At 44.5% G+C, this 27,192-nt stretch overlaps 1 protein-coding gene across 2 annotated transcripts in view; it reads left to right on the top strand.

Moving 5' to 3' along the window:
• Window positions 1-27,192, top strand: part of CPM (carboxypeptidase M) — a 66,611-nt gene that overhangs the window by 31,902 nt on the left and 7,517 nt on the right. The window contains exons 2-6 of one of the 2 annotated variants that reach the window (XM_006267071.4): window positions 9,851-9,948; window positions 17,444-17,616; window positions 20,098-20,282; window positions 22,320-22,496; window positions 23,513-23,665. In XM_006267071.4, coding sequence (XP_006267133.1) covers window positions 9,851-9,948; window positions 17,444-17,616; window positions 20,098-20,282; window positions 22,320-22,496; window positions 23,513-23,665 — 786 coding nt within the window. The remainder of the gene's footprint in view (window positions 1-9,850; window positions 9,949-17,443; window positions 17,617-20,097; window positions 20,283-22,319; window positions 22,497-23,512; window positions 23,666-27,192) is intronic. The other variant, XM_059726078.1, reaches the window with a different exon arrangement.

Here is a 27,192-nt window from a genome sequence, read left to right as displayed (position 1 = left end):
CCCCCTACCCTCTCTGGTCCCTCTCCCTCCGCTGCCAGAAGACCTGGTGCCTGTCTTTCCAGCACACTTCATATTAATCTTTCCTGTGCTGGAAAATGTGTGTGTGTAACTAATAATAGAATATATGTCGTCTTCACTGATGTATGACTGACTGTGTCTGACTTCTTCTGTGTTGTGTTTTGTTTATAGCTCTATGTTGTTGTGTACAGCGTACCTAAAAATCTATTCTCTTCTTCTTTACTTGTTCTTCTATGACTCTGACTTATGTGAATCTGTATCTGAGTTCTGTGCTGTCCCTAGTGTGATTTGTACTAGGTATGATTATTAATAATTATATATAATTTGGTGTAATCTTCTGTGACACTCTCCCTGACTTCTGTGATGTTAATATGAATCTGTGACTTCTTCTGTGTTGTGTTTTATTTACTGTTCTGTGTTGTTGCATAGTGTATCTAAAATATCTATTTTTTTCCTCCTCCTCCTCCTTTTTTCTTTTTCTTCGACTGAGTGTCTGACTTCTATGTTGTGTTAATCCGATTTCTTCTTCTGTGTTGTTTTTAGTCTGTATGTAACTAAAAATTATATGTAATACTATTAATAACTATATATAATCTCCTTCTATGAATGTGTGACTTCTTTTATGTTGTAATAATATCTGACTACTTCTTCTTCTATGATGTATGCGTGTGAGTGTGTAATGTGTGCTTCCCTGCACAGTGATGGATCATACTGCCAGGGGAAATGCAGCTTTCTTTTCAAAAAGTTTTTTTCGGGGAGGGAACTCAAGAAGAAATATAAATTGAAAGAAATGGATAAGTAGAGGGATTCTAATTAGTAACCTAAGCTATATCCAATCTTTTCCAAGACCAAAAAGTAGTAAGAGACTGACTAGGAAGCTAAGCCAGTCCAGTACCTTTCAGATGTTGTTGCTTAGGCAGAAACAGCTCACAAAAGTCACAGAAAGCCTGCAAACAGAGGCTTATATGCTGTTTCTGTGCCTCTCCCCAGGACACTGTGATTGGAAGGGGACTCAGGGAGAGATCACAGTCACTGGCCAGCTAGAGATGTCAGTCCTTCCCCCCCGCCCTGCTCCCCCTCCCTCTTCTCAGTTTCTGTTCCCCTGAAAGACCACCTCCAAATCTTTTTGGACCCTCCGAATCGATTCAGAAAGTTTTCTAAGCTTCTCCCAAATTCGGATTTGGAGATTCAGCCTCCGAATCAGGCCAAATTTTCTCCAAATTGAATCATGGACTGAAGCTTTGCACAGCCCTACCTATTACCTAAAATAAAACAAACCTCTGACAAATTAATCTGAAAATCAGTACTAGGGAGGATTAATTAAGTAACAGACACAAGTTAATGTGACTGCAATAAAAAAATTTATTTGAGGGAGTTTATTTGAGTTTTTTGCACTTGACCTATTCACCATGTTGAATTGTTGTCTGGTTTTTATGATCTTTTTTAAAAGAGCATGAATGGATCAACATAGATTCTTGCTGGCTCTTAGCTGTGCTTTAGGATCCCTGAAACAAGGCCAGCTTTCCTAATTAGTGGGTGGGCAGAGCCACTTTGTGCAAATTACATCAAAGAGAACTGAATTCAGGTCACCACACAGCCCTCAGTTGTACTGTAAAGATATGGGCAAATGCACACTTGGAGCCCTTTCCAAAAGGGAGCTCCTTAAATGTTCCAAAAATAACCTGTGGACAAGCCAAATGTAGTAAGAACAACTCTAAGCCCCAAGTAAAGCAATGTTTAAATCCTGCTATGCTTGTATTGTTTCTGACTTATCCCCCTCCCCTTTTGAGATGGCTCCAAATATACATTTATGCATACACTGGGACAAGGTTGTCCAAGTTCTGAGTGGCCTGCAGGGTCCCTGGCTGCGCACTGTGCAATCTACACTTCCCTAAGCTGCCTACTGTGCCCTATTGCACTGCTCCCCCCTCCTCTCCCACCCCCAGCACTGCAGGCACTCACCATCTGCTGCACCATATGTGTCCTTCCTGCTGTGCAGTGGATGACATGCTGCACAATGCTACTCCCTCATGCTGTGCTTCACAAGGTCCCTGGGTCTCCCCAAGCCACCTGACCATGGGCTTCCTCAGCCTTGTCTCCAAGGGAGGAGTCAGGCAGCAGAAGCTGGAGAAGGGATGGGGAGCTCTGAGACTCCAGTGGCAATCAGAGTGGTGGGGAGAGGAGCAGTGCCCAGACCAGGAACCCAGGAGCCATACATTAACCCCTCAGAAGCTACATGGCAGGCAACCAGTTGGACAGCCCTGCCCTAAGAGTCTTGGCTACTCCTGATTTCAACAAGAAAAAGACTCGTTGCTGTGCAGGTTGAGATGGTAGACATCAAATAGAGAAATGGGAGCTGGTGGGTGAAACGGACACGAGGGCAAATTGAAAAAGGACGCAGATCCAACAGGGCTGACCAGAGCATGGACAGATGATTGAATTTCCTTCCTGTTGGATCTGATGTCCTAATCCCCTTCCCTCTGCTTTGACTGATTTGCTTGGGATATTGGTATTTTATGCAAGTAAACCAAGAAATCTGATCACACTGCTAAGGACTACATGTTCTGGCTTGTAGCAGCATTCACTTCAAAGTCCAAGTATCCTACACTCTGATGTGGTTGCAGATGCAAGCTTGCTTGCTTATTTGAAATGCTATTAATGGATTAACTGATGCCTGTTTTGGCCTGGTATGAGGAAAGGCTTTCTGGATCTATTTAGTAGATTTACTAGTTCAGAGGAGAGTATATAATTATTACTTCATGTGCAAGAATAAGAAGTATTTAGATATTGTTGATTAAAGAAAGCTTTATTTTACTTGTGGAATTTATCCAATATATAGCAGGGGTTTTCAACCAGGGGTATGTGTATCCCTGGGAGTACTTTGGAAGGCCCCAGAGGGTATATGGCAGCGGTGCAGAGAAGTCAGCGGCACTTCCGGTTTCGCTGCTGTGTGCTGTGCAGGGGACTTCCCCCCCCCATCTTGTCTACTGGCCACTGGGGGACTCCCCACTTCTTGACTGGCTATCAGAGGTACCCCAACCAAAAAAGGTTGATAACCCCTGCAATATAGCAGTCATTCACTGAACATAGCAATAAGTTGCACATCATCTATCCTGGAAATTCATCAAGTACTACAAGCTAAGCAATATAAACTACAAAAAAATTAATTTGAGTCTTTAATGATAAGGTTGATACTTAGAAGCTGGAAATGCCAGAAAATAATTAAAGGGCTCAGTTTATGGGAGCATATCTAGATGACCCTTATACAAACTATAATCCAGATGTCTAAATATAAGTGCTGGAAAGATTAACCCACGTCTCTACTCAGTTATTATCTATGTGGAGCTTTTCCTTAAATTTCCCAGCAGTGCAACAACATCATGGTGATAGCAGTAGTGGATCATAGGAAAGTAGGACTGGAAGGCACCTCACAAGGTCATCTAGTCCAGCCCCTTGCTCAAGGCAGGATCATCCCTGACTAAACCATCCCAGCCAAGTGTCTGTGCAACCTGCTCTTGAAAATTTCCAAGAATGGAAATTCCACAGCTTCTTTAAGAAGCCTGTTCCAATGTCTGACCATCCTCATAGTCAGAAAGTTTCTCCTTATTTCCAACCTAAATTTCTTCTGCCTCCGTTTGAGGCCATTGCTGCTAGTTGCCCTATTGTTTTTTTTTTAGTTCTGTGTTGAGAAGCTACATTCTGGAGAAGGAAGAAATAAGGGATACTATGGTGGCTTTCTCAGAGACCACCTCTAGATTGGCCCAGAAGTGATGATACACAGAGACACAAGCAGTGTTTGGTGGGAGTAGACAGTCCCAGGGACCTGGGATGATAAGCAGTGGCAGCAGAACTTTAGGATGAGCTGGGTACCATTGTGTAAAGCCCAAGCAAATGCAGAGAACAATTCTTTTCTTGGTTTTAAACCAAACATACTTTTTATTAAGCATTTAAACTGATCAAAAATTATGTGCTGTGCCCATGAAGCAAGCAAAGTGCTATGCAAACTGAGGGTGTGAGTGTGATTCAGCTTGGTCTGGAGAAAGGGAAAAGGGATGATGTGCAGTTCTTGAAAGTGGCCCAAAAACAATCCAGCTCTGGTCCTGTGAGCTCACTTGGGGAGAGGAGGGTGTTCTTGTGGTTTGAGTGACAGGGCAGGATGTTGCTGAAGTGTGCAGCGGAATTGAAGGGGCTGCAGTTCACACCATGCTATCTTCCCTTGATGTTCTAACCTAGGGGTGGGCAATTATTTCAGGCGGAGTTTTGGCAAGCCATCGAGGCCCACATGACAGGCAGCCGGGCCAAATAAATATTTATTTTCTAGATTTGGGGGGGGAGTCTCCTGGGCCAGATAGAATGGCCTGGCGAGCCGCATCCAGCCCACAGGCTGCATTTTGCCCACCCCTGTGAATCTAACCACAGAGGTCAAGGATGTGGTTCCTGACCCCATGTTCTTAAGTCCTCACCGTGACTTGAAAAAGTCTGTGCTAGGGGGACTGCATGCAATGGGCACTACCATGTGTTTTATTCAAATGGGCTGCTCTAGCCTATCTTTGTGGTAGGTTCTCATCAGCATGTTTGCTCAATATGGGCCATGTGTTTTATAGTCATGCTCAATGTTGACTGTGTTTAATCAACTTCATATTTGGCTTCCATTGCTGAGCACATGCTGTTTTTGGCAGCAGTTTAATGGTGACAATGTATTATTTCATGAGGTTTCCTTGTGTATGGATGTAAGACATGCCCCCCATGCTGATTGTGGGGGGGAATTCATCTTGTATTCAAGTAAATATGGTAAATAGTTTGGTTTATGAATCTCCATGGGGGGAACTGGAGTGGCTCTTTGCCAGAGCAATTACCTTTTCTCCTCCCAAAGCATTTATTGTTATTATTTTTTTAAAAATCTGTTTTACTAAAGTTTTTTCATTCTAGGGCTAGAGCAAATAATGCTTTTATACTGCTAAGAATGACTAGCAATGGGTGCAGCTTTAGCTACATTTCTATTCGAGTCACAGTGACAGGTGAACTGCAACAGTACAGATTGCAAACCCCTTGGTAATACTCTTGCTGGGAACAAAGGATCCTTCGTCAAGGAAATCCTGCTATGGGGACAGTCTTCCAGAGGATATCAGGCAGTTCAGGGGCAGAGATCACATTTATGAAAGTAGTCTAATGTCTGTGAAGAGAGAGGTAATTAGCTGTGTTAGCCTGATGTCAAGCAGAAGACAGGGCAGGGTCTCCTATGAAAGCTTATGCCTTTCTGAACAAGTTAGTCTTTAAAGTGTTACCCTGCCCTGCTTATTTGAGAGGCTCCCTGCTGTGATTCTCACAGTTCAAAGGCCCTTTTTATTCTCTAATTCAGGGTTTCTCAACCTCTTGGCCCATGGAGCCATTGTATCTGGCCCGTAGGGCTGGCCACAGGTTAGGAAATTTGATGGCAGGGAAGCAGTGGCCATTAATACTGCCACCCTCCACCACTGCCAAATTCCCAAACCCTGCATGGCAGATCAGAGCCAGGCCATAACCCCCTCCCCCTGCACATCTGGATTGGGGCTTGCCACTCCCTTCTCCCTGCACAACTGAATCAGGGCCAGACCATGCTCTCTTCTCCTTCTATGGTCAGGTTGGGGCCAGGTCACAGCCCCTTCCCCGCTTTGGGGACAGGTTGGGGCCCCTTTGCATGGCTTGATTGGGGATGTGCTACCTCCTGCCCCACTCCACGCAGCCAGATAGGGCTCCACTGCTCCCACCCTGGGTTCTGGATCGGGGCCACCAGCCAGATCCAGCCCAGAAACAGATTGGGCACTACCCATCTGGCCTGCCAAGGTGGAAGAAGGTTGAGCACCCCAGCCCTAATCCATCTTAACTCCCCATCAAAAGTATACTTAAAGCATATTTGTGTGCCAAAAAAGGGAGAAGGGCCAGTGACTCCATGAAATTCATTAGGAACTTGCTATTGATGTGGGATGCTTTTATTGAAGATGCTCAGCTGCTGCAGTGACAGGCAGTAGCATAATACTCTTAAATACTTGGTTTCTTTTCCATCAGTTATTGTGTCTGGCCTTTGCTGTTGAAGGTTAGATTCTATCACCTTTTATTACATTAAGTAGAAACTTAACTCTGCAGGTAGTTCTGATACCACTGTGATTATTTATGCAGTAAAGTGTTCCTAGATAGTAACAGTATTGGTTGTTGAGACCTGATTGAATTGTATTAACTAAATATGAAGTGAACTTTAGGGCTCTTTTAAGGTGGATGAGGAGGGGAGTGTGTGCATGTGCTTTATGAAGAATTCCCAGTCAGTCTAGCTCTTTGAAAATCAGCTTGTATATCAAATAAATACCTTAAACATGTATCTTGCATGGAGGACTCCCAGTATTCGTTATCAAACTGATCACCCAGGTATTTAGGATGGGGAACAAACACCAAATGTCTTGTGCAGGCAAGTTTTTGAAACTTCATGACTACAAATGATCGAATAGTCAGACTGAAGCTCTAATGGTCACAAATATTTTCTGATTTGAATACATGCAACATTAAGTCTGATTTGGGGTAAAGTGTATATATAATGCATCAACAAACAGCAATCAATTGCAAGTAGTTCACTCTGAAGTACTACACATCTGATGATAAGTAGCTTAAAAATGCATGTTGATTGAAAACAGCAGGCACACAGTTCCACCAAACAAAGCAGTAGTTTTGTTACTATGCACTTTTATGTTGACTCTTACTCTGAATATTATAGTTATTTATAATTAATTTTGTATATTGAAATATGAATAATATGTACCTATCACTTAAAATGGCTTTTCCTGGGGGGAAGGGGGGGGGTTATTATAGCTGAGATGCTGCATAACAGTAGGCTGTTAATAGAAACAACCGTACAGGTATGATTGCACAATATGTATAGGACAAGTCTTATCTGAATTCACTCAGTGGTGCTCAGCCTCCTGGCCCTGCAGAGTCTGGAAGAATGGTGTGGGGCTAGTCTGTGGGCCAGATCTCCTGGGTGGTGTCAGTCTGCAGGCCACATCTAGCTTGAGGTCAGTGTGCAGGGTGGCCCTGTGTGTTAAATCCAGCCATAGAGTGGCCCCACACACCAGTGCAAGTCAGTGTGGAGGCTATTTCCTCCAGCCTACAGAACTCCCATTGGGTCTGGAAATTTGGCAGCTAGGGAATGGTGGTGGCAGCGTTAATTGCCATGGCTTAGGAAGCCACAACAATTAACGCTTCCACCTAAGCCCAAGAGAAATAAATATTTTTTTCTGCCACCTAACTTGTATTCCCCAGCTGCCAAATTTCCAGACCCATGGGGGTGCCCTACAGGCCAGGTGACAAGGCCCTGTGGGCTGGAGGTGGACCACCACTGCAGTATTTCTAGTTAAGTAATGTGTGCTCTGGTTGTATTTCAGGCAGGGTTTGCAGTTGACATAGTCCTGAGTTTCAGCAAATCTAATTTTACTTTCTCAAGCTGATTGCTCTACTTCTTGTCCAAAGGTCTTTTGCATGTTGGTTCCCACTTAAACTCTGCAGTTTCTGCAACCAGCATAACGCTAGTCCACTGAGTAATGATTGTAAAACTGGACCCGGGCACCAGCAGCTCTTATAGCAGTTATCAGGCTATGTACAGACATTCAAAAAGCCTGAGACTGAATCGATTCAGTCTTTGCAGGTTAGTCTAAACTGCACAGATTAATTTGAAAAAGAAGTGAACAGACACTTACCTTTTGAGTCAGGAAATGCAGCCACATACCTGCAGTGGCTCAGGCCAGAAACCCGGGGGGGGGGCAGGGCATCACTAGAGCATAGCTCTGTTGTTGTGTGTTCACTTCTTCTCCTGCTGCCCCCGAGGTCTTTGGGATTTGCAGTCCAGAATTACAGCAGCAGGACCCGTCAGGGTTACACATCACTTCCTCTTCCTGTTTCCAGGTGCCTCTGAGATTTGTAGTCCACAGTTGTAGCCAGCAGAAAGTTTGAGAGAGGGAAGAGGTATTTAACCCTCCTCCCTGGCCTCAGACCCCAGCTGGGGTTTGCCTGTGGGTTGGGGGGCAGTCGTCCCCAGCCCTGGAGAGTGGGCTGAATCTCCAGCCAGGCTTGCACTTCCCCCCTCAAACCCCATCCCCTGGTCAGCCAGCCCTCCCTGCTCTAGCTAGGGAGCAGAGGGGCAGAGCCAGCCCTGCTCTCTGGAGCAGACAGCACAGCCCAGGGCTGGAAAGCATGCTGGGGGGGACTCTGATTTAACTTGAACCAGAAAAATAATGGTGAAATTCTTCTCTTGAAATCTCTGGTATATCTTGTGAATTGTGTAGGTGTTTGTGTACCTAAGAGTGCTAATATGGTGCATCACCCTTAATAGGGTCTCTCAGCACCTAGGGTATCACTGCACCCTAGTCAGAAATCAGTGAGCTATCACTAGAGTGGGTTAGAAAAAAATCAGCGAAAAACTTCCCTTCTTCCCCTTTCCCCTAGCAGGAGTTTCAGGCTTCCAGTTTCCTTACAGCCTATCTGAAAGCCTGATTTGAGCCAGCACATCCAGGTGGAATTGTGCAGAAAATGGCTTGCCCATCTCATGAAAATGTAAGATGTATTATTTATTTATTTTTCTGTATCAGGACAGAACAGCATTTTAAAAGGCAGTTTTGGACCCAAAATAACCAATGGACTGGTGGGTAGGGTAATCAGTTGCAATAAGGGGGGGCCGAGGTTCAATGTTCTTGTTCTTTCTGATTCAGATCAGGAATTGAGCCTTTTGTTTCCTATACCCTAAGTGAGTACCCTAAAGCATTGTTTGTTCTAGTGTGTCTTCTGCATGCAAGAAACAGCTCCCAACCCACAGCCAAAGTTTCATTTAAATCAAATAATTCAAATTGATTCTGGATATTAGCTGCCAGAAGAGTTCTGCCCAGATGAATTCCAAAGGCTTCCTGGCTTCCTTTCCACATGACTAGGTGGGCTGTTGAAAAGGGCTTCTAGACACCTTAGTTTCTGAGCTACCCATCAGGCTCTGGCTCTTGTTATGAGCCTGGTCCAATGTCATTGCTGCAGTTCTCTGGCAGACAGCTATGAAGTAAACTTCATTCAAAACCTCCACTTTTTCTGCAGCCCACCAAAAAGCATTTTAATTTCAGAAAAAAGGTTTCTGAAACAAAATCTTGTGCTTTTGAGACTTTTTGTGCTATGAAAAGATTCAGGCTTGTCTTGATTCACGAGTTTCCAAAACTCAATTTTTTTTCCTAACTGAAATCAGGGTTCTTAGTCATTCTAGTTCAGGTCTATTAGTGGTAATTACAATTAACTCATTTTTATGACTCATCCATATTGATCTTAGAAAAATAATTTGGTTACAATAATGTCTCCAGATGTCTAACTAACAGTCCATGAACATTTTTATTATGCAAGCTGATACTCTTGCTTTATATGGTGTTGAAATAGTTTACTTAAGGACAGGCAAAGTATTACCCAAAGATGTGTTTTTTAATTTTTTTGTTAGTAGCTGGTTCTTAGTGTTTATCTTCAGATCTATCTTGCTCAATAAGCATGAATGAAAAAATTAAATTTGTTTAAAGTATGGGTAAATACTTCAAAAAGTACAGTTTTGGTAAACAAGAAAATAACCTCATTCATATTTAACTTCAGCTTTGAAGGAAAAACAATATACAGTTCTGATATCTAACAATAAATAGATATTATTTTAGAGTTCTATTTTTGTAAGCTGTGTGGAGGGTAGACTGCAGGGTTTGTTCTATACTGGACAATCCTTAATTTATTTTTAATTTTGTATTGTTTGACACTTTTTGTAAAATGATTTTTTTTTTTTCCCCTTCCCCTCTTAAAGGTAGAAACCTGTGGGTTCTTGTTCTGGGAAGGTGTCCAACCAAACATAGGATTGGCATACCAGAGTTCAAGTATATTGCTAATATGCATGGGGATGAGGTACGTCTACAATTTCAATTTCTGCAATGTCATTTATAGCAACATGCTTACCAGGGATCTTAGAAGGAAGTTTTTTTCATGCACATACTGCTTTTATTGGGTTCTACCCCAGTCTTTTAGCAGCTTCCACACTGTTAAAGATGACCTACAAGATTTTTTTTTTTTTTAATTGGACTTGTTCCCTTTTTATCACTTCAGGATGGACAAAGGTGGTTTTAAATACGTATTTCTGTTTTGTGGATTTTTGCTTAACCTTAGACATCTCAGGAATGTCAAATCTGGTATTCCCTGGTTTGGGTGGAAGGCCTTAGGAGTGTTTGTTTTGAACTCCAACACCTTCATTTGGGGGACTTTTTTAACAAAGGCTTCCTTTCTCCAAAATGTGCTACAGAGTTATAGATGTATGTGAAATATGCAGAAAAAAAATTAGATGGACTCAGACACTCCCTTTGTATAACTCGGTTCTGTTTAACTCAGGCCTGTGAAACTGCCACTTTCACTAATCCAGTCTGTTATGTAGCCCAGGAAAGACCTACATTTTTTAAACTTTATAAAGCCTCATCTCTTACCTGTTACAAGTCCCTTCTAAAACCTCAGAGTGAAAACACTAGGAGTTAAATTCCAAGTGTTTCTTTAGGTTAGATGCCTGACTCCACCAAAGTTCCACAGAGAAATTCAAAATAGCCCTGGGCCAGCAGCCATAAAACTCTTTAGGTATCTAAATTCCAAACACATGGGTGTCTCCATTTGGGACTGCAAAGTGTCTTGGACATCCATGTATTTAGAAGCAATTTGTGCAATTGGGCATATCACAATATCTGAATATTGTTAGGAAGCATCTTAACTCCTCCACCTAAGCCCAAGAGAAACATATTTTTTCTGCCGCCTAACTTGCATTGACAGCACTGAATTCAGGTCACAGTTCTTGATGGGAGTCTTACCTACATTTTGCCCAATAGCCTGGTCATTAGACCACTTGCCCAAAAGAGGAGCATATGACCTTTATGTTTTCCTTAACCTGAGAAAGTTTGGACCATCACTGCTCCCTTCCCAAGGAGTGCCATAACCACCAGGCTACAAAATAGGCATGCCACCCTTCTTGTTGAAGCTAGGTTACTCTGCAGCTAATAGCATGATGTTCAGGAGACCAAAAGGAGAGCAAGCAAGAATGGAGCCTGACTCTTAATATTGTGGTTATGACACTGCTATGGGAGATTTGAAATCCTAGAGCCTTTGTACAAGCCACAGAATTGGCCTCTAAAGTGGCTTAAATGCCCTTTTTGCACTGCTTTAATGGCATTGCTGTTTACACACACAGTGGCATACTGCACTTTAAATTACTTTGGTACGTAGCAAGATAAAACACCTCCAAGGTGTTTTAGTTTGCTGTCCTAACAAAGTGCAACAGCTATGGAGGGAAGCACTAGGCCTTGCGCAGCTCAGGCTGTGCAGCCCAGCAGCAGCCTGTGTGGGCAGGCTCCACTGAAGGGCAAAAAAAAAAAGAACGCAGCAAGCCTGATCTTTTTTTTTTTTTTTCCTTCTTCTTCCTGGAGTCTGCCTGCCTGAGCTTTGCGGGGCCCAGTGCTTCCCTCTGTGGCTGTATGGAGGCCAATGCTTCCCTCCTCAGCTGCAGTGCCCCCTGGAACGGCCCAGGCCAGGTGCCAGCAGGTGGGTGCTGCCTGGCGGGCGCTGCCAGCATGGAAGGAAGCATCCTTCTCCCCCCACCCTTCCCCGCAGCTCAGGGACTGCTCAGCCCGCCAACAGCTCGCTCCCCACTCCCTTGCCCCTACTGCCGGAGGGGCAGGTAAGGATCGGGCCCCCAACCTTGTGCACACGCCATGAGGGTTTAGTTTGGTTTAATTCTCCCTAAATTGAAGCAATCTTTTAAAAAACCCACTGTTTCAATTGAGGGAGAATTTAACTGAATTAAACCCCCATGGTGTGTACAAGCACCCCTTGGTTCCAGTCTCTGCTTCCAGCACTGTTTTTATATTTTACATTTGTCATTAGTTGAAAAGCAGAAACAAGCCTGCTGCCAGGCTTCTTGAGCAAGTGCTTTAACGACTAGATTATTTGGCGTCTTTCCCCTCAATGACTGTCTATGTGGTAGGACTCCACAACGCAAATGGAGATGCTTAATGGACAGTTTGATATATGGGCCTACAGTCAAACACACACTACTGTGCATTAAATGTTTCTATTGGCTACATCTTGGCAGCTCTGGGCTTTTTGAATAGCCCATTGAGGTGCCTGCTGCTCCTTCTTTACACAGAGCACCAGGATGCTAAAATCTAAATCGCTCTTAGGAGTCTCTGAAGACTCTTCATTGATTGTAAATGATTCTAGGCACCTAACTGACTCATTTTGATTTACACATTGCCCCACTTAACTTCTAATACTACCCCAGTAAGGCAATTCAGTGAGACTCATTGCCCCCAGCCTATTTTGAATCCCAGCCTAAATTTCCTATGTGGTATCTGGACCTAATGTCAAATATCTAGAGACTCTAACATGTAGGGCCTGGGTCCAGAACTCAATGGAGAGTGCATTAAGGACATTGAATACGACAGCAACAGCCATAAAACTAGGTGGTGTATGCTTGACTGTAATCATGTTTTGTACATAAGCATGCTTTTACTGCTATGCATTTGGTAAGTACTAGTCCTGCGTGCCCATGAATGTCATTAGTAGAGTATGTAATCTGAGATGTTTACATTTGAAGGGCTGCCTACCACTTATGAAGAAATAGGGAAAGAGGAAGATGGAGGAGACAAACAGGACAAGAATAGACACAGCAGCTGGGAACAGAAAATCATTATAACCCTCCTTGGCTAATCTTGAACAAGCAGACTATGACATGATATGGCACCATAGGACCATAGGACAGATGCTTTTGTTACCTGTAAATGTTTATTCTTCCCTGCCATCTCCTTCCTTCTCTGTTCCTTCCCTCTCCGTTTTGCTTTTGAGCCCCCACAAGCATTTAATGAACACACATTTGGAGTGCAACAGAAACAAGAGAAGTTTTATTCATAGATTCATAGATGCTAGGGTCGGAAGGGACCTCAATAGATCATTGAGTCCAACCCCCTGCATAGTCAGGAAAGAGTGCTGGGTTCAGATGACCCCAGCTAGATGCTTATTTCACCTCCTCTTGAAGACCCCCAGGGTAGGGGAGAGCACCACCTCCCTTGGGAGCCCATTCCAGACCTTGGCCACTCTGTGAAGAAGTTCTTCCTAATGTCTAGTCTAAATCTGCTCTCTGCTAGCTTGTGGCCATTATTTCTTGTAACCCCCGGGGGTGCCGTGGTGAATAAAACCTCACCAATTCCCTTCTGTGCCCCCATGATGAACTTATAGGCAGCCACAAGGTCGCCTCGCAACCTTCTCTTGCGGAGGCTGAAGAGGTCCAGGTGCCCCAGTCTCTCCTCATAGGGCTTGGCCTGCAAGCCCGTAACCATATGAGTGGCCCTTCTCTGGACCCTCTCCAGGTTATCCACATCCCTCTTGAAGTGTGGCGCCCAAAACTGCACACAGTATTCCAACTGTGGTCTGACCAGCGCCCGATAGAGGGGAAGTGTCACCTCCTTGGATCTGTTCATCGTGCATCTGCTGATGCATGATAAAGTGCCATTAGCTTTTCTGATGGCTTCATCACACTGCCGACTCATGTTCATCTTGGAGTCCACTAGGACTCCAAGATCCCTTTCCGCTTCCGTTCCACCAAGCAGGTCATTACCTAGGCAGTAGGTATGCTGGACATTTTTGTCCAGCATACCTACTGCAAGTTAATTTAATGTCCAGGGATTGGGGCAGTCCTCTCTGTGGGAGGGGGCTTTCACATGCTTCTCCATGAACCAGCCTCCTCTACCACTGGCAGAGCCATGACTTGGCCATCTCTTCTCCCTTCTCTTTTTTCCACTCTATTGTGTTTCCTGTCTAAACTGTTCCCCTGCTGAGCCCAATACTGCTTTTAAGAAACAAGCCCAGTTGCTTATGCTCTGTAGGCTCTGGTCAGGTGTTGTTGCTTCCCTCCTTGTTAAGTTTTACATACAATAAAATGAGCTAAATTCTGAAGCACTCTTCCCCTGGTAAGAGAACAGGCTTTTTTCCCCTCACAAGAAGTTAAATTCCATGGAAACTAGGATAAATATGCAGAGTTAGTGAGGTAATATACAGTTTTTTAAAAACTTTTCCCTGGCAGGCTGCTATGAGTGGCTTCCTAGAATCTATTCACAAAAGAGAAAGACAGAAGTCAAGCATTTCAGCTGCAAATCTGGCATGGGGGTAAGGGAACCCTCTCCCTTTACCCACACAAACAGTAGAGGGAGGTCCTGTGAGTGCCTGTGCAGGGTCAGCTAACATGAAAATCCAAATATAACCTCTCTAGGAGGGTATCATTTGTAGGTGAAGGGTCTTAAACTTGGCTACTGCACATGTGACTCTGAGTCAGTTATGGTCAGGGCACATGTTGCTTGTAACCAGAAGAACAACAGAGTGCGTGTGCTAACCTTTCCCAATCCCTGCCAGTTTGGCTCCTGAAGCAGAGTTCTTGCTAGACAGCATATCTGCTCCCTGTTTGCTGCATGAGCCAGAGTAGGAAATATTTGAGAGCAAACAGTTGTGGAGAATTACTTTCTCCTTTCTCCTGTACTGTTTCTTCCAATGCTCTAACCTGTGCCCACTCTCAAGCAGGGAGATGCTTATCTATACAGAGCACTGGCTTCATCCAATATAACTATGGTATGCTTCTTGGTCTTGATATTTTTTTTTTAATTCTATAAATAGCTTAGTGGTGAAATACTATTCTAAAAGGCATTGAAATGCCATGGCACTAAAAGGGAACCCATGCATAAGCTTGCTATAACTTGCAGGACTGTTCCGATAGTTAGTGCCAATGAATATGCTGGAGCATATATACTCACAAGTCTTGGCCTATTCCCACCCCAGCCATGGAGCTACAATCATTCAGAATCATCAGAGGGACATCCCTGGGAAATAAAAGCATCCTTTGGAGAAGTGATGTTAGCCAGAGAGGAGAGTGTATTCTCTGTCCTGGCCAAAGCAGGAGCTAATTTTAAGAAGTGAGGAGTAGGTCTTCTGCCTAGATGTGATTTCATGACAGCTGTTACAAGTCCCCATGCTGTCAGAGTGGTTCTGCTGAGTCTCTTCCAAGCATTAAGCCCCATGGTGATTCTGCTATAATCTTCCTTTACCATCTTTCTCAATTAGCATGGATAAGAAAACTCCTAACAGAAGAGACCCCTGTTCCAATTTTGAATCAATATCATTTTTGTTTTTCAATTTAAAGCTTTATGTCTATGGCTTTACCTTAACTTTGACTGCTTGTACCCAGTCTTTTTGTGAAGCAACTTCATCTGTTTTAACTGCCAGATTTTTTTGTAAGTGTTTGGGGCCTGTCCAACACAACCAGAACATGCAGCTTTATATCTTATCACTGGCATCCCTGAAGGAAATAAAATCCTGCAGAATAAATGTTCTTAAACCCGAAGTTTTTCTTGGCAGAGAGATCAGTAGTGTAAATGTTGCATATTGTGTGAGTGTCAAGGATTTGAGAGGGAACAACACTGGTTCACCTACAACTGTGTTTGAACATTGTGGTTGATGGCAGGCTTTTAATAAGATTTCCCTAACCTCTGTGGATGGGTCTTTTTTCTCCTGAGAATCACATTAATCAAAGTTTGCTTTAAGTTATTCGCAAGAACCTTGCCTAATGTTTCTCCAACTGGCACACACACATTTTATATATATATATATATATATATATATATATATATATATATATATATATATATATAAAACCTTTTGGGGAGTGCAGCAGGTGCCTACAGAGTACATGACAGGAAGGAATGAGGAAGGAGAAATAAAAAGGGAGGGAAAGGAAGAAAAGGAAAAAATGAAGAACACCTCTAAGTATTTTGGAGAAGCTCCAGTTTAGTTGTAATGACATCAAGTGTTACTCACATATGAATACATCCCTCTTACGCACGGTTCCAAGTAGCTGTGAGAGCAGATGAGGCCATAGTCATCCACTCTTGGAATTTCATAGATTCATAGATGTTAGGGTCGGAAGGGACCTCAATAGATCATCGAGTCCGACCCCCTGCATAAGCAGGAAAGAGTGCTGGGTCTAGATGACCCCTGCTAGATGTCTATCTAACCTCCTCTTGAAGACCCCCAGAGTAGGGGAGAGCACCACCTCCCTTGGGAGCCCGTTCCAGACCTTGGCCACTCTAACTGTGAAGAAGTTTCTCCTAATGTCCAATCTAAATCTGCTCTCTGCTAGCTTGTGGCCATTGTTTCTTGTAACCCCCGGGGGCGCCTTGGTGAATAAATACTCACCAATTCCCTTCTGTGCCCCCGTGATGAACTTACAGGCAGCCACAAGGTCTCCTCTCAACCTTCTCTTGCGGAGGCTGAAAAGGTCCAGTTTCTCTAGTCTCTCCTCATAGGGCTTGGTCTGCAGGCCCTTGACCATACGAGTTGCCCTTCTCTGGACCTTCTCCAGGTTATCCGCATCTTTCTTGAAGTGTGGCGCCCAGAATTGCACGCAGTACTCCAACTACAATTTCCTGTAGTCTTTGTTCTAAATCTTAAAGACAGAATTCTGTTAACAATTATTTAACTTTCTTTTAGTTTTTCAAGACTCCACAAGCCTTTGTATTGTGCTGAACTCTAAAACACTGGTTTAAAACTTAGATTTATGTACCCATACATTATATTTAATCCTAGCCATTGATCTACATTGAAAAACACATTCTGTAGAGAGAGTTTGAGTGTGTGTGTGTGTGTGTGTGTGTGTGTGTGTGTGTGTGTGTGTGTGTGTGCATGTGTGGATGCACATGTGTACACACACAGAGAAGTCTAGGAGCACTCTTACCTCCCTGGAAGGTAGAACTGGCACTTACTGGGGCAGTTGTCTTGGTTGAATTCTGGGCCCTGAAAGAGTGAAAACAAAATAGAGGCATTGGTAATTGCATGCAGATGCCCAAGGTTATGTCCACAGAGAGAGAGAGAGAAATGCAGCTTTCTATCTGCCCATGCCTCTCTCTGACCCAGTAGCTCAGTAGTTTTTTTCCTCATCCAGAATGAATTGCATGTGCCCTGATGAACTCAATTCATGTCAAACACTACATGAAATGGGATGACAGACATGAGTGGAGATTGTGCCACATCACATTCCTTTCAAACTGGGGTTGGACCTTTCCTGTCTTTGCATTCCAAACAGATACCAAAATACAAGTTTAAAAACAAAAACAAAAAACCACATAACCTAAATACATGTAATTATCTAGAGGCTGAGAACTGTGACAAAGCAATGCTGACCGTAACATCTTTTATTTTGGATTGATTGCTAGAATTGTGTGTATATTGTGCAGTATTATCTTTGCCAGATCCTACAAGCATTGTGTTGAATGCATCCTTCTCTTCATCACTGACTTAAAAAACCTTAAACCTGTGCTTCTTATTGCAGACAGTTGGGAGGGAATTGCTGCTTCATTTAATACAATTCCTGGTAGACAAGGATCAGCAAGACCCAGTCATCACAAAACTACTCGATAACACCCGGATTCATATCATGCCATCAATGAATCCAGATGGATTTGAAGCTACAAAAATACCTAATTGTTATTTCTCAAAAGGAAGGTAAGGTGTGTGTGGAAGTGGGCAGAGGAAGTGGGTGTGCATTTTTTTTAATAGTTAGAGGGGGTATACCATAACAGGTGAGTAATTATTAATGTCAGCTTAGAGATAAATTTGGCCTGTGGTGTTCTGAAGACATAATGCTATGACACGAAGGTTGGCAGAGGACTGATCCAAGCCTCTGTTTGCTTGTGAGTGTGTGTTCTTTGAGAGAATTGATCACAGTTTAAAGTGCTTTAAACTTTAAGCTACATATATCTGGTTTCTAAATAGAAATACAACATCTCTGGATCCCTAGGGTGCCAAAAATGAAAATAGTCACAGAATTAATGGCAGGCAAGAGGACCTTTTCCTCATTTTCAGATTAGATAGAGGATGGCTGTTTTCAGTTTGCTGGACAAAAAGAAAATGTTTAACACTACAGATGTTCAAACCCAGCTTGTCATCTCTCTCATCAACAAAGAAAACAATATAACAATTCTGAAACAAATTTGTTGATGCTTTTATTTAATAAAAGCACTGGTTCCCAGCACTGCCATAAGCCTACTGTAAAATGCTTTCTGCAGCTCAGATGATTTGTGTTCTGCATCAGTTGCAGGCAGAATGGACCACTAGAGAGGGCTCTGTCCCTGAGGAGATGCTGTGTAGTAGCTTCTACCAAAACAGTATTACTCAGATAATTTAAGGCACTTCTTCAGCTGTCCACCCCAAAGCTTGAAGCCCATACAGCAGCCTTTTCAGTTCCAGATCTGACTTTCAACAAATTTAGATAGAAGCTGCTGATATGTCTTCCATTCTTCCATGATGGCTGAGCTGATGCTAGGTCAACAACAGGAAAATTATGTGAAGCCTCCAAAGACTAGGCTTTGGTTATGCTGGCAAAACATCCATAGTGACAAAAAAAAGTTTAAGAAGTTCATCCCATTGCGGGCAGTCTTGGAAACAGAGCTGAGTGCAAACTGTGCTGAACTCATAGCTATGAGGGGAGGAACCAGAAGCATGGCAGCAGAGCTTTTGTTGGTAGCTGTATGAGCTTACTGGCTGGTCAGAGTGGGGCTTGCCTGGAGTCCCTGCTCACATGTAGCTGTGGAACCCAGGGGGTGAGTGCTGTTATGATTCACTTTGCCCTTCCTTTGCTCCCCAGCACCCCAATTACCCTTGATTTCAGCAGCAAGGAAAAGAAGGGACAGAGGGAGTCCAGGGGCTGTGCACTACTGCTGCCCATCCCCTCTCCTCCATTTTCCTGCTGCTGATAGGGAAGGAAAGAGAGTGGAAGAGCAAAAAGCAGTGGCACTCATTCCCTGGGCTCCAGAGCTGCTTGAAAGCAGGGTCTCTGGGCAGATGAGCGTTCTTTACTGCCCATGCAGCACACTGCTGAAGGGGGCAGGGCCATATCCCTGTCAGCGCAACCCTGGATCTGCCCCATGGCAGCTGTGTAAGGAATCTGTTGTAGAAGGACTGTTTGTGTAACACTGCCCTGTCTGCAGTCCTTGCATGTTATAATGCAATTTGCTACAGAGATCAAAACAGGGAAGAAAATTAAAAAACCTAGAAAAAGGAGAATAAAGAGAGAGCACAGACAAAGACAAAGAAGAAATGACAGGAAGAAGGAAACCAGAGGAACACATTTGGGAAGATACAGAAAAGCAGAAAGTGGCCAACACAACTCTTACTAATACCATAGGAGTACTTGTGTAGCTAAGGACCAAGATCTTTTGGATCTTTTACTTTAGCTGCCATAGCAGCGTTAGGGGGAACCAATTTGTCATGTAGATGCACATACTACTTGGCACACTACACAACTAAAGTAGGCCCTATTTAAAATAACTTACTCCTGAAACAAGTAGGTCTTTTGTGGGGGGGCGTTTCCAGTGACTGAAGCATCCTGGGGGTTGACACTAAAAAAATGAAATTGTTTAAAAGGAACAAATCCGTAGCTAAATGCTAATCACACTGACCTTACAGTAGAGGAGAAAGGAAGAAGTATGGGATTGGTGAAACAGGTTGGCACTCCAAGTACTCTGAGATGAAAAGGGCATCCTTTTGGTAGGTGCATTGTTTTTACTGCTTCACACTGAGGATGATGACATTACAAGTGGCTCAGCCATAGGAAAGACGCATGCATTCCCAAACAAGCAGAAAAAACACGCTTTGCATTCTCTATTTGACTTATGCCACAATATTGTTTTTGCTGAGAGACAGAAAAGGAATCAGTGTCTTCATTTGAAATACTCTTGTCATGGTAGAATAATTATTCTATTGTATTCAGAGGTCAATGACTTCTATGATGTGGAATTATGTCAGTTTATTTGATGGTTAAGTGAGAACAGCTTCATGCTCATTTACCTATGCACTGTTTAAATAATCCTGTTTCCTCTGGACACTAGCACATCACAGAACCAAAGCATTGTAAATCATTTAAGATTGATCAAGTTGTTGGAAATGTCTACATGCAAACAAATAGGATTTTGTTTTTTCTGTAAGATACAATATGAATGATGAAGATCTGAACAGGAATTTCCCTGATGTCTTCAAAAGTAACTGGGTCCAAACTCAACCAGAGACTGAAGCAGTGATGAAATGGATACAAAATGAAACATTTGTTCTTTCAGCTAACTTGCATGGTGGGGCACTTGTTGGCAGTTACCCATTTGATAACGGTTACTCAGGTAAGCTAATACCTGTGCTTTTACTTTAAGAGCTTTAGTAAGAAAAAAACAAAATCCCTTAAATTTTGAACAGGGCCTTGCAAACTTAGAGCTGAGGGAGTGGAGTGGAGAAAAATGATTGCCCAGGAGGAAGAAAATCTTTTAGAGGTCAAAAAGTAGAATAAATGAAGTAAGAATTGACAAAGGCTTAAGTGAATTGGACTTTGCAAAGAAAATTAAAACAAACAGTAAGTGCTTCTTCAGTCATATAAACTGATGTGGCGGGGCACAGTTGGGGTGCTTGCCACGTGGCAGGGACTGCAGTAGACTGGGACAAAGCCAGTAGAGAAGGCAGCCAAGTGAAGCCCCTGAATGTCATGATTAAGGGGGAGAGGTGTGTGGTGGAGCACCGTTGGAGGTGCTCGCCACTCAAGGACTTTCACAGGCTCTGAGAGGAGCCTGCCTTGGTGAAGCAGCAGGGGGAACCTCCCCCAGGAAGTATTCTAAGGTGGGAGGTGTGTGGCAGAACAGCCCCCAGGAAATGCCATGCCAGTTACCACCTCGGTGGAAGGTGAGTAGGGGAGCCTAAACCCCAGCCTCTGCCTTCGGGTGGGTTATTTAACATAGGAGGCAGTTGGGGCCAGGCATGGCTCTGGCCACTTGAGCCCACATGGGGTGCAAGACCCCGAGGAGTGAGAGTGTTGGGCCAGACACACCAGTGAGTGGCACCTGAGCCTGCAGTTGGGAGGCGTGGAGAGCCTAGCAAAGAGCATGGAGCCTAATGAAGAGGCAAGGAGCCCAGAGGTTAGGAACCCCAAATGTGCATGTGTGGGGGAAGGAGCCCAGGGAGAGTGAGGGGCTCAGAGCCCAAAGAGAGAGGCCAAAGTTAGGGCCCGGGATATAGTTACTTGTGAATGCCGAGAGGGGTGAGTAGTGAGGCCCTGTGAACAGGGGGCCCAGGATGAGGCCCTGTGAGAAAAGGGTGCGAAGTGGGTCCTGGTGAGCAGGGGGCTCGAGGGTAGGCCCTGCTAATGTGGGGGCTAGGTTAGGTCCAGGTAAGCCTTCAGGGGCCTGAGGCCACACATGGGCCAGAGGCCGATTGGGTGGGGCGGCTGAGGAAGTGCCATGGGCAAACAACGGGGCGAGTCAGGAGCCCCTAATTCAGAGCAGCTGGGTGAGTGACCCAGTGAGGGACAAGAGGCAGAGTCACTCCACTGTTCTGCAAGCCGCCCAGTGCTCGCTTGGATGAGGGTCATGGGAGAGGCCCAAGAGGCCATGCGCTTGCTGGCTAGGGAGTGCAGGGAAACAAGCCCCAGGACCCTCCAGGAGAGGGCAGGGTGAGTGTGGCCCCGGGAAAAGGAGGGGTGGTATGAGAGTGGCCCTGCAAAGGGGCAGTATGAGAGAGACCGCATGAGAGGTGGTGGAGTGAGAGAGGCCTCAGAGAGAGGGAGGCAGTATGACTATGGACCGTGATAGGGTAGAAAGCGAGAGGCCTAACACTGGGATGAGTTGAGCCCAGCCTGAGCCTGGAGCAGAGCTGTTAGGAACATCTGCAAGGCTTGGGGTGCAGTATAGGGGTGGTTGGAGCTGCATACATAGGCCCAGGAGAACATAGGCTTCCCGCCTAATTAAGACCTTAATTTTTGAACAACAAGGCATGGCAGGAGAGAAAGGTGGGCAGCATGCCCAGAGGCAGGTGGGAGACTAGCACTGTGGCTAGTCCAGGAGTTCCCACTTTGCCACACAGGAAAGAACCAGAAGGCTGTTGAGGTTGCTTGGATTGCTAGGGGAGTGACAGGGAGGTTAAAGAGGAGGGGGCTGGCTTTCCTCTGTAACATGAGGCATGGTGCTCTTCCTAGGATCATCAGAGCATGTGTTTATTTAACTAATTTCCATTACAGACCTACCACACCCTTTTTCTGTCCTTTTTTCCTGTGGGATATGTTGGGACACAAGAAACTGATAGGCAGGTTTGAGGGCTTCATATTTTTTGTGAAATACAGAGCTATTCATTGTAACATTAATCAGGGTCATACCATGACCATCTTCATTACACAGATATGGTAACTACAAAGCGTTATAGTGCAACCAAAGATGATGATGTTTTCAGATACCTTGCAAAATCCTATGCTTCCCACCATGCCACCATGTCCAGAGGGATTTCATGTGGTACTTCAAATGTGGAAAGCTTTCCAGGTGGTATTACAAATGGATATGCATGGTATCCATTGGAAGGTAAGAGTGTCAATGTTTTCCTCTCATCTTCATTGCTTTTATTGTATTCTTGGACACAGGCTTGTTCCTGCACTCCATAACAGCTGTGGCTTTACCTGCAATACAATTTTTTGAAGTCTGAACTGACTGCCAGCAAAGTTGGTAGGTGCAAACATGTTGCACCTGTTATTGTGGACACTGTCAAGCAGAAGCATTTGCAGAGTCTCTGAACTAGCACATACGTGAACGTTGCCCTGAGCCTTTCTGAATAGGGATCCAAATCTAAACAACAACAGCCAGCTTCCACTGACTGGGTCTTCAGCTCCTCCCTGTGCTTTGGCCCATGTCTTTTGCTGTTTCTCTAGCAAAAATGCAACTAGCTGGAGAGCCCTTCCTTAATCAGCTTGCACAGATCACTGCTGATTGACAAGCTACTGCTAAGGCTTCCCCTTTCCCTTCTGCTGTCAACCTGTTTTTATGCATTAACATAGACACACAAATATATTGAGCCTCTTGGGCCAAAATCCTACTACCTATACTAGTCAATCAAGTGTAGGGCCACTACTGGCAACAGGTTTCATCTGGAATAGCTAAGATCAAATCTGCCACTTTCTTTTAGAAAGGAGAGAACTAATACCACTATCATGTAACAGCTTTCTACCTGGCTAATTACTGAAATGAATGCACTGATTTATTTCTGTATGTAGTTAACCGTATACATGCTCCTGGTTAACCACACTCTGTGGCTTCATATTGTTAAGAGAAGTGACACTGTACAAGTTTAGAAGACTATTTTTGGTCATCAACTGGTATTTTTTTCACCAAGCTTGATGAAGCCTTTGTACTTCCCAAAAGTCTCCTTATTACTGACCATGACAGACCTTGTTCCAAATGTGGATTTGTCTGTCCCTGAATGGTTACAAACATTTTCACAAAAGCTAGATTGTCATGTAGCAGGTTAGGGAAGATTTGACATTTCCTCACCCCCTTCTTACTGATTGCTGCTCTCAACATTAATCATTAACACTTACTTTTAGGTGGAATGCAGGATTATAACTATGTCTGGGGACAGTGTTTTGAAATTACATTGGAGCTGTCATGCTGTAAATATCCACCAGAAGGAAAACTGAAGCAGTTCTGGAATGACAATAGGGCTTCTTTGATTGAATACATTAAACAAGTTCATCTGGGTGAGTAGGCTTTGTTATTTTAACAGCTAGTAAAGCTGAGCTGCTCTGACTTGGGAATAGAAATACAACCTGCTCTCCAGTGGCCAGCTAGAACTGAGAGCTGCTGCTATCAGGTTTTCTTGGTTCTTGTTGAATTAACAAGGTAGATAGCAGAGCTGTGTGTGCCCTTCTCATTTTAGAAACCAGGTAATGAGCATGGGAAGCATTGATTGGAAACCTCACAAGCCACTGACCATGCAGAGGGTCAATTTCTGCAGCCCTTCTTTACATAAATACAAATCCAGAGACCTTGCAGCTGCTTGATGAAAGGGATGTGTTGTCACTTCCACTGCAAGTGTTTTTGTTTTTTTTTTTACTGAGTGCCACAGGGAGCTCACAGGTTTTCCAGTCAGATCTGCCAGGTAGGTCTGCCTTTGGAGTCCTGCTTTGACTGCAGGAAGAGTTTGCTGAATCAGAGGTGTTTTGAATGAAGTATTGTGGGCCCAATGAACCAGAATTTTTGATCAAAACTTTGCTCCATCAGAAAATTTCCAGCAATCTCTCTCTCATGCAGATCTACCACACAGATGAAGTCACTAAAAATAATGTCTTGCATTCACCTGGAGATTCGGGAAAATTGAGTACAAACACACCATGACAAATCCCATGGGCTGTATTGAGGATGAGGCACTCTGAACAGTCACACAAATATTTCAGCCTCTGGCAGTCAGTAATGGGGATGTGCCTTGCTTTCCAGCTCTGCCCTCCAACACTGCAGGTTTGGGAGGGAAAAGAAGAGGCACAAAGACCTTAGGATTAGGAGCTACAGGGGATTTGGTATTGACAGATGTGCCAAGCAGCTCCTGGTGCCAAGCGGCTCCTGTGCCTGGGAAAAACTGGGAACCGGTAACCCCTGCCCTGGCTACCCTATCCCTGATGGTGCTAAGCAACAGGGACAGGGCATCCTGGAAGTGTCCCTGATGGCTCCTGTTGGGTGGGCTGTCAGGGATCCAGTTTCTGTCCTTTTCTCCCTCCCTCTGCCTTGGAGGTGGGAGGGAGGCAGAGCAGAGTACTGTGAGATTGTGGAGGTTTAGAGACCTGGCTAGGTGTCAAATTTGTCTTGGTACAACAAAGGAGTTGCTGTTTGAATTGGCAATTTCTTGTGGGACTGCCATGTTTGTGTGGCAAATCAGCCATTATTCTCTTGGGACAAATCCCTTCAATATTTGGCATGCTACTGTGCATTGTGAGAGAGATGCATACATCCTGCAACAATGCAGCATCCTGAGGGGGCCTCCAAGGCAGCTGGCAGTGGCTACTGTGCCAGCTCCAAAGGTTCAAAATGTGTTAATCAGTCACACCAAAAGATTTAAGATACTGGTCTAAAACTGAGGCTAAAAAGAAAACACCCTGGATTCTCATTACTTGTGCTTTCTGATCCTTTAGCATCTACTTGGGGCACATTTTTTCAAGTGTTTTTCCATGGCATTGAGATCTGGAATTGTACTTTGTTCACTAAGATACCACAGCTTGAAAAAAACAAAATGCTGCAAGATTTGGTAACACTAACCGTCATGCCCATCTCTTGTAATACTGGCCCTTGTGGAAACAACCTAAGCAACTCATCTTGATCTGCACAAGAATGAGGAGGAGGAATATTTGCCCATGTTCCCATAAACAGGGTCTAAACAGAAACCTTGCCTGTCAGCTCAGGGTGGTGACTCGTGACCGCAGAGGAGCCCTTCCGGCCGCACACCCCCAGCATCAGGGAGGCACCAAGCCCTAAACTACTTTTCTAAACCTGTGGTTTGAGATTGAATGGTCTTTAATTTTCTGTGCAGTGTGGTACACCTAAAATGGTAACTGTCACACTTCGGAGGGTCCAAGGGCTCTGAACCATTAAATGGCTGGAGCGGGGGTAGAGATGGGAGAGTTTTTGTATTGGGATGCTCACTAACTAAAGACTAGAGCTTTGGTTTCCTTTTACAGAGAAACAGCCTGTGTTAAGGAATTAGGTTTTTTATCAGTGATGCGTAGCGATGCTGCCCCCATGTGGTCAAAAACTGTACAAGTGGGCGGCAAGGAATGGAGGAGCGTGGGTGATTTTAAGTGAGACCAACCATATATAAACGGCTTATACTCCCATGTATAAGCTGCCTTTCCATTCTGGGCCCTGTACAGTAGCTTGTTTCTAGTTTCCATGTGAATTCCTTATGAATCCATGAGGCCATTCAGTGCTCAAAGACAGACCTGCTTGCATGTGCTCTAATTCCTTGTCCTGGAAAGAAAAGGAAGGAGCAGATTTCTATTTAACAGAGCTCTGGTATTTTATAGTGAACTAGAGAGTCACAGGGTCTATAGAAACGTAGCATTTGTTTTTAAAAAAAATAAGTGTAGAAACTGGTCTGGACACCAGCAGGCAGGATGACACCATGCTTTAATTGTCATAGTGCCTCAGGTTTCCAGGCCACAAGGAAGGACTATGCTCTGCTGGAACTGGGCAAGTAAAGCAGAGAAGTCTCAGGCCTCAGAGAGTGCATAGTTCATGGGATCTCCTTGGAACTGGCTGGGGGTGGAAGCAAGGAGGCTATCAAATTCAGGTTTCCCTCAATTTCTGTGGGTTCTTTATATGTGAATTTGTTCTTACGCGGTGAGCATATTTAGACCCATAATTCGTTATATGCGAGGTAAATGCACTCTTATGTGCTCAGCATATATGTCCCCACCACCCAAGCAGGTAAGTCTGTGGGGGGAGGGGAATGGGCCGTGGCCCCGCTCACCCCCACCCCAGCTGCAGTGGCCCTGGGAGCAGCCTGCAGCTGCTGGGCTGTACTGTGCTCTGCCTGTCCCCCCGCGCCTGGGCTCACCCCATCTCTTGGGCCCCGGGCGTAGCCGACATCAGCTGCCTGTACCAGGGCACAGTACAGCCCAGGAGCAGAGGTGAGTGGGGACAGGCAGAGCATGTTGCAGCCCAGTGGTTGCAGGCAGCTGGCGTGGGCCGCTGCAGCCGGGGCTGGGGTGAGTGCCACTCTTTTCCCTCTGCTTTGCTGCCTTGTGCAACCTCAGGAGCGGCACCCCGCCCCCTTCCCTAGTCCCAGACTCACTCCCTCCCTCTCTGCCATGGGAACCTATCCCTGTTCGTTACATTGTAAAGTAGATTCATTTTATGCGCTGTTCTCTGGGAACACATGTACAGCATAAATCGACAGAAACCTTGTAACTTCCTTTCAAGGGAAAAAAAGATCTTTCTTGACAAGATCTGTCATTGGAGTGTGACTAATCTTTCACATGCTAGCACACCTAGAGGTCCTACCTCAAGTTTTACTTAAGATCAGTTATTCCATGAAAGTTTACATGTAAAAGTGTTCTGAAACACCCTCTCTCTGTGGTAGAAGAGCCTTTGAGGTGAATGGCACATGGCATGCCAGGATGTGCAGTTACCATTCACCATGCTTCTCAGTTTAACAGCCAGGGTGCTGCAGCACTTCCTGGTGTGGCTATTCAGCATGGACAATCTGGGCTGGACTGCAGCTGTCTTTGCAGTGTGA

This window comes from Alligator mississippiensis, chromosome 4 (assembly GCF_030867095.1).
Source record: "Alligator mississippiensis isolate rAllMis1 chromosome 4, rAllMis1, whole genome shotgun sequence".
NCBI lineage: Eukaryota > Metazoa > Chordata > Crocodylia > Alligatoridae > Alligator > Alligator mississippiensis.
Note: the sequence above shows the minus strand (reverse complement) of the source record. Positions and strands in the feature narration are given on the sequence as shown.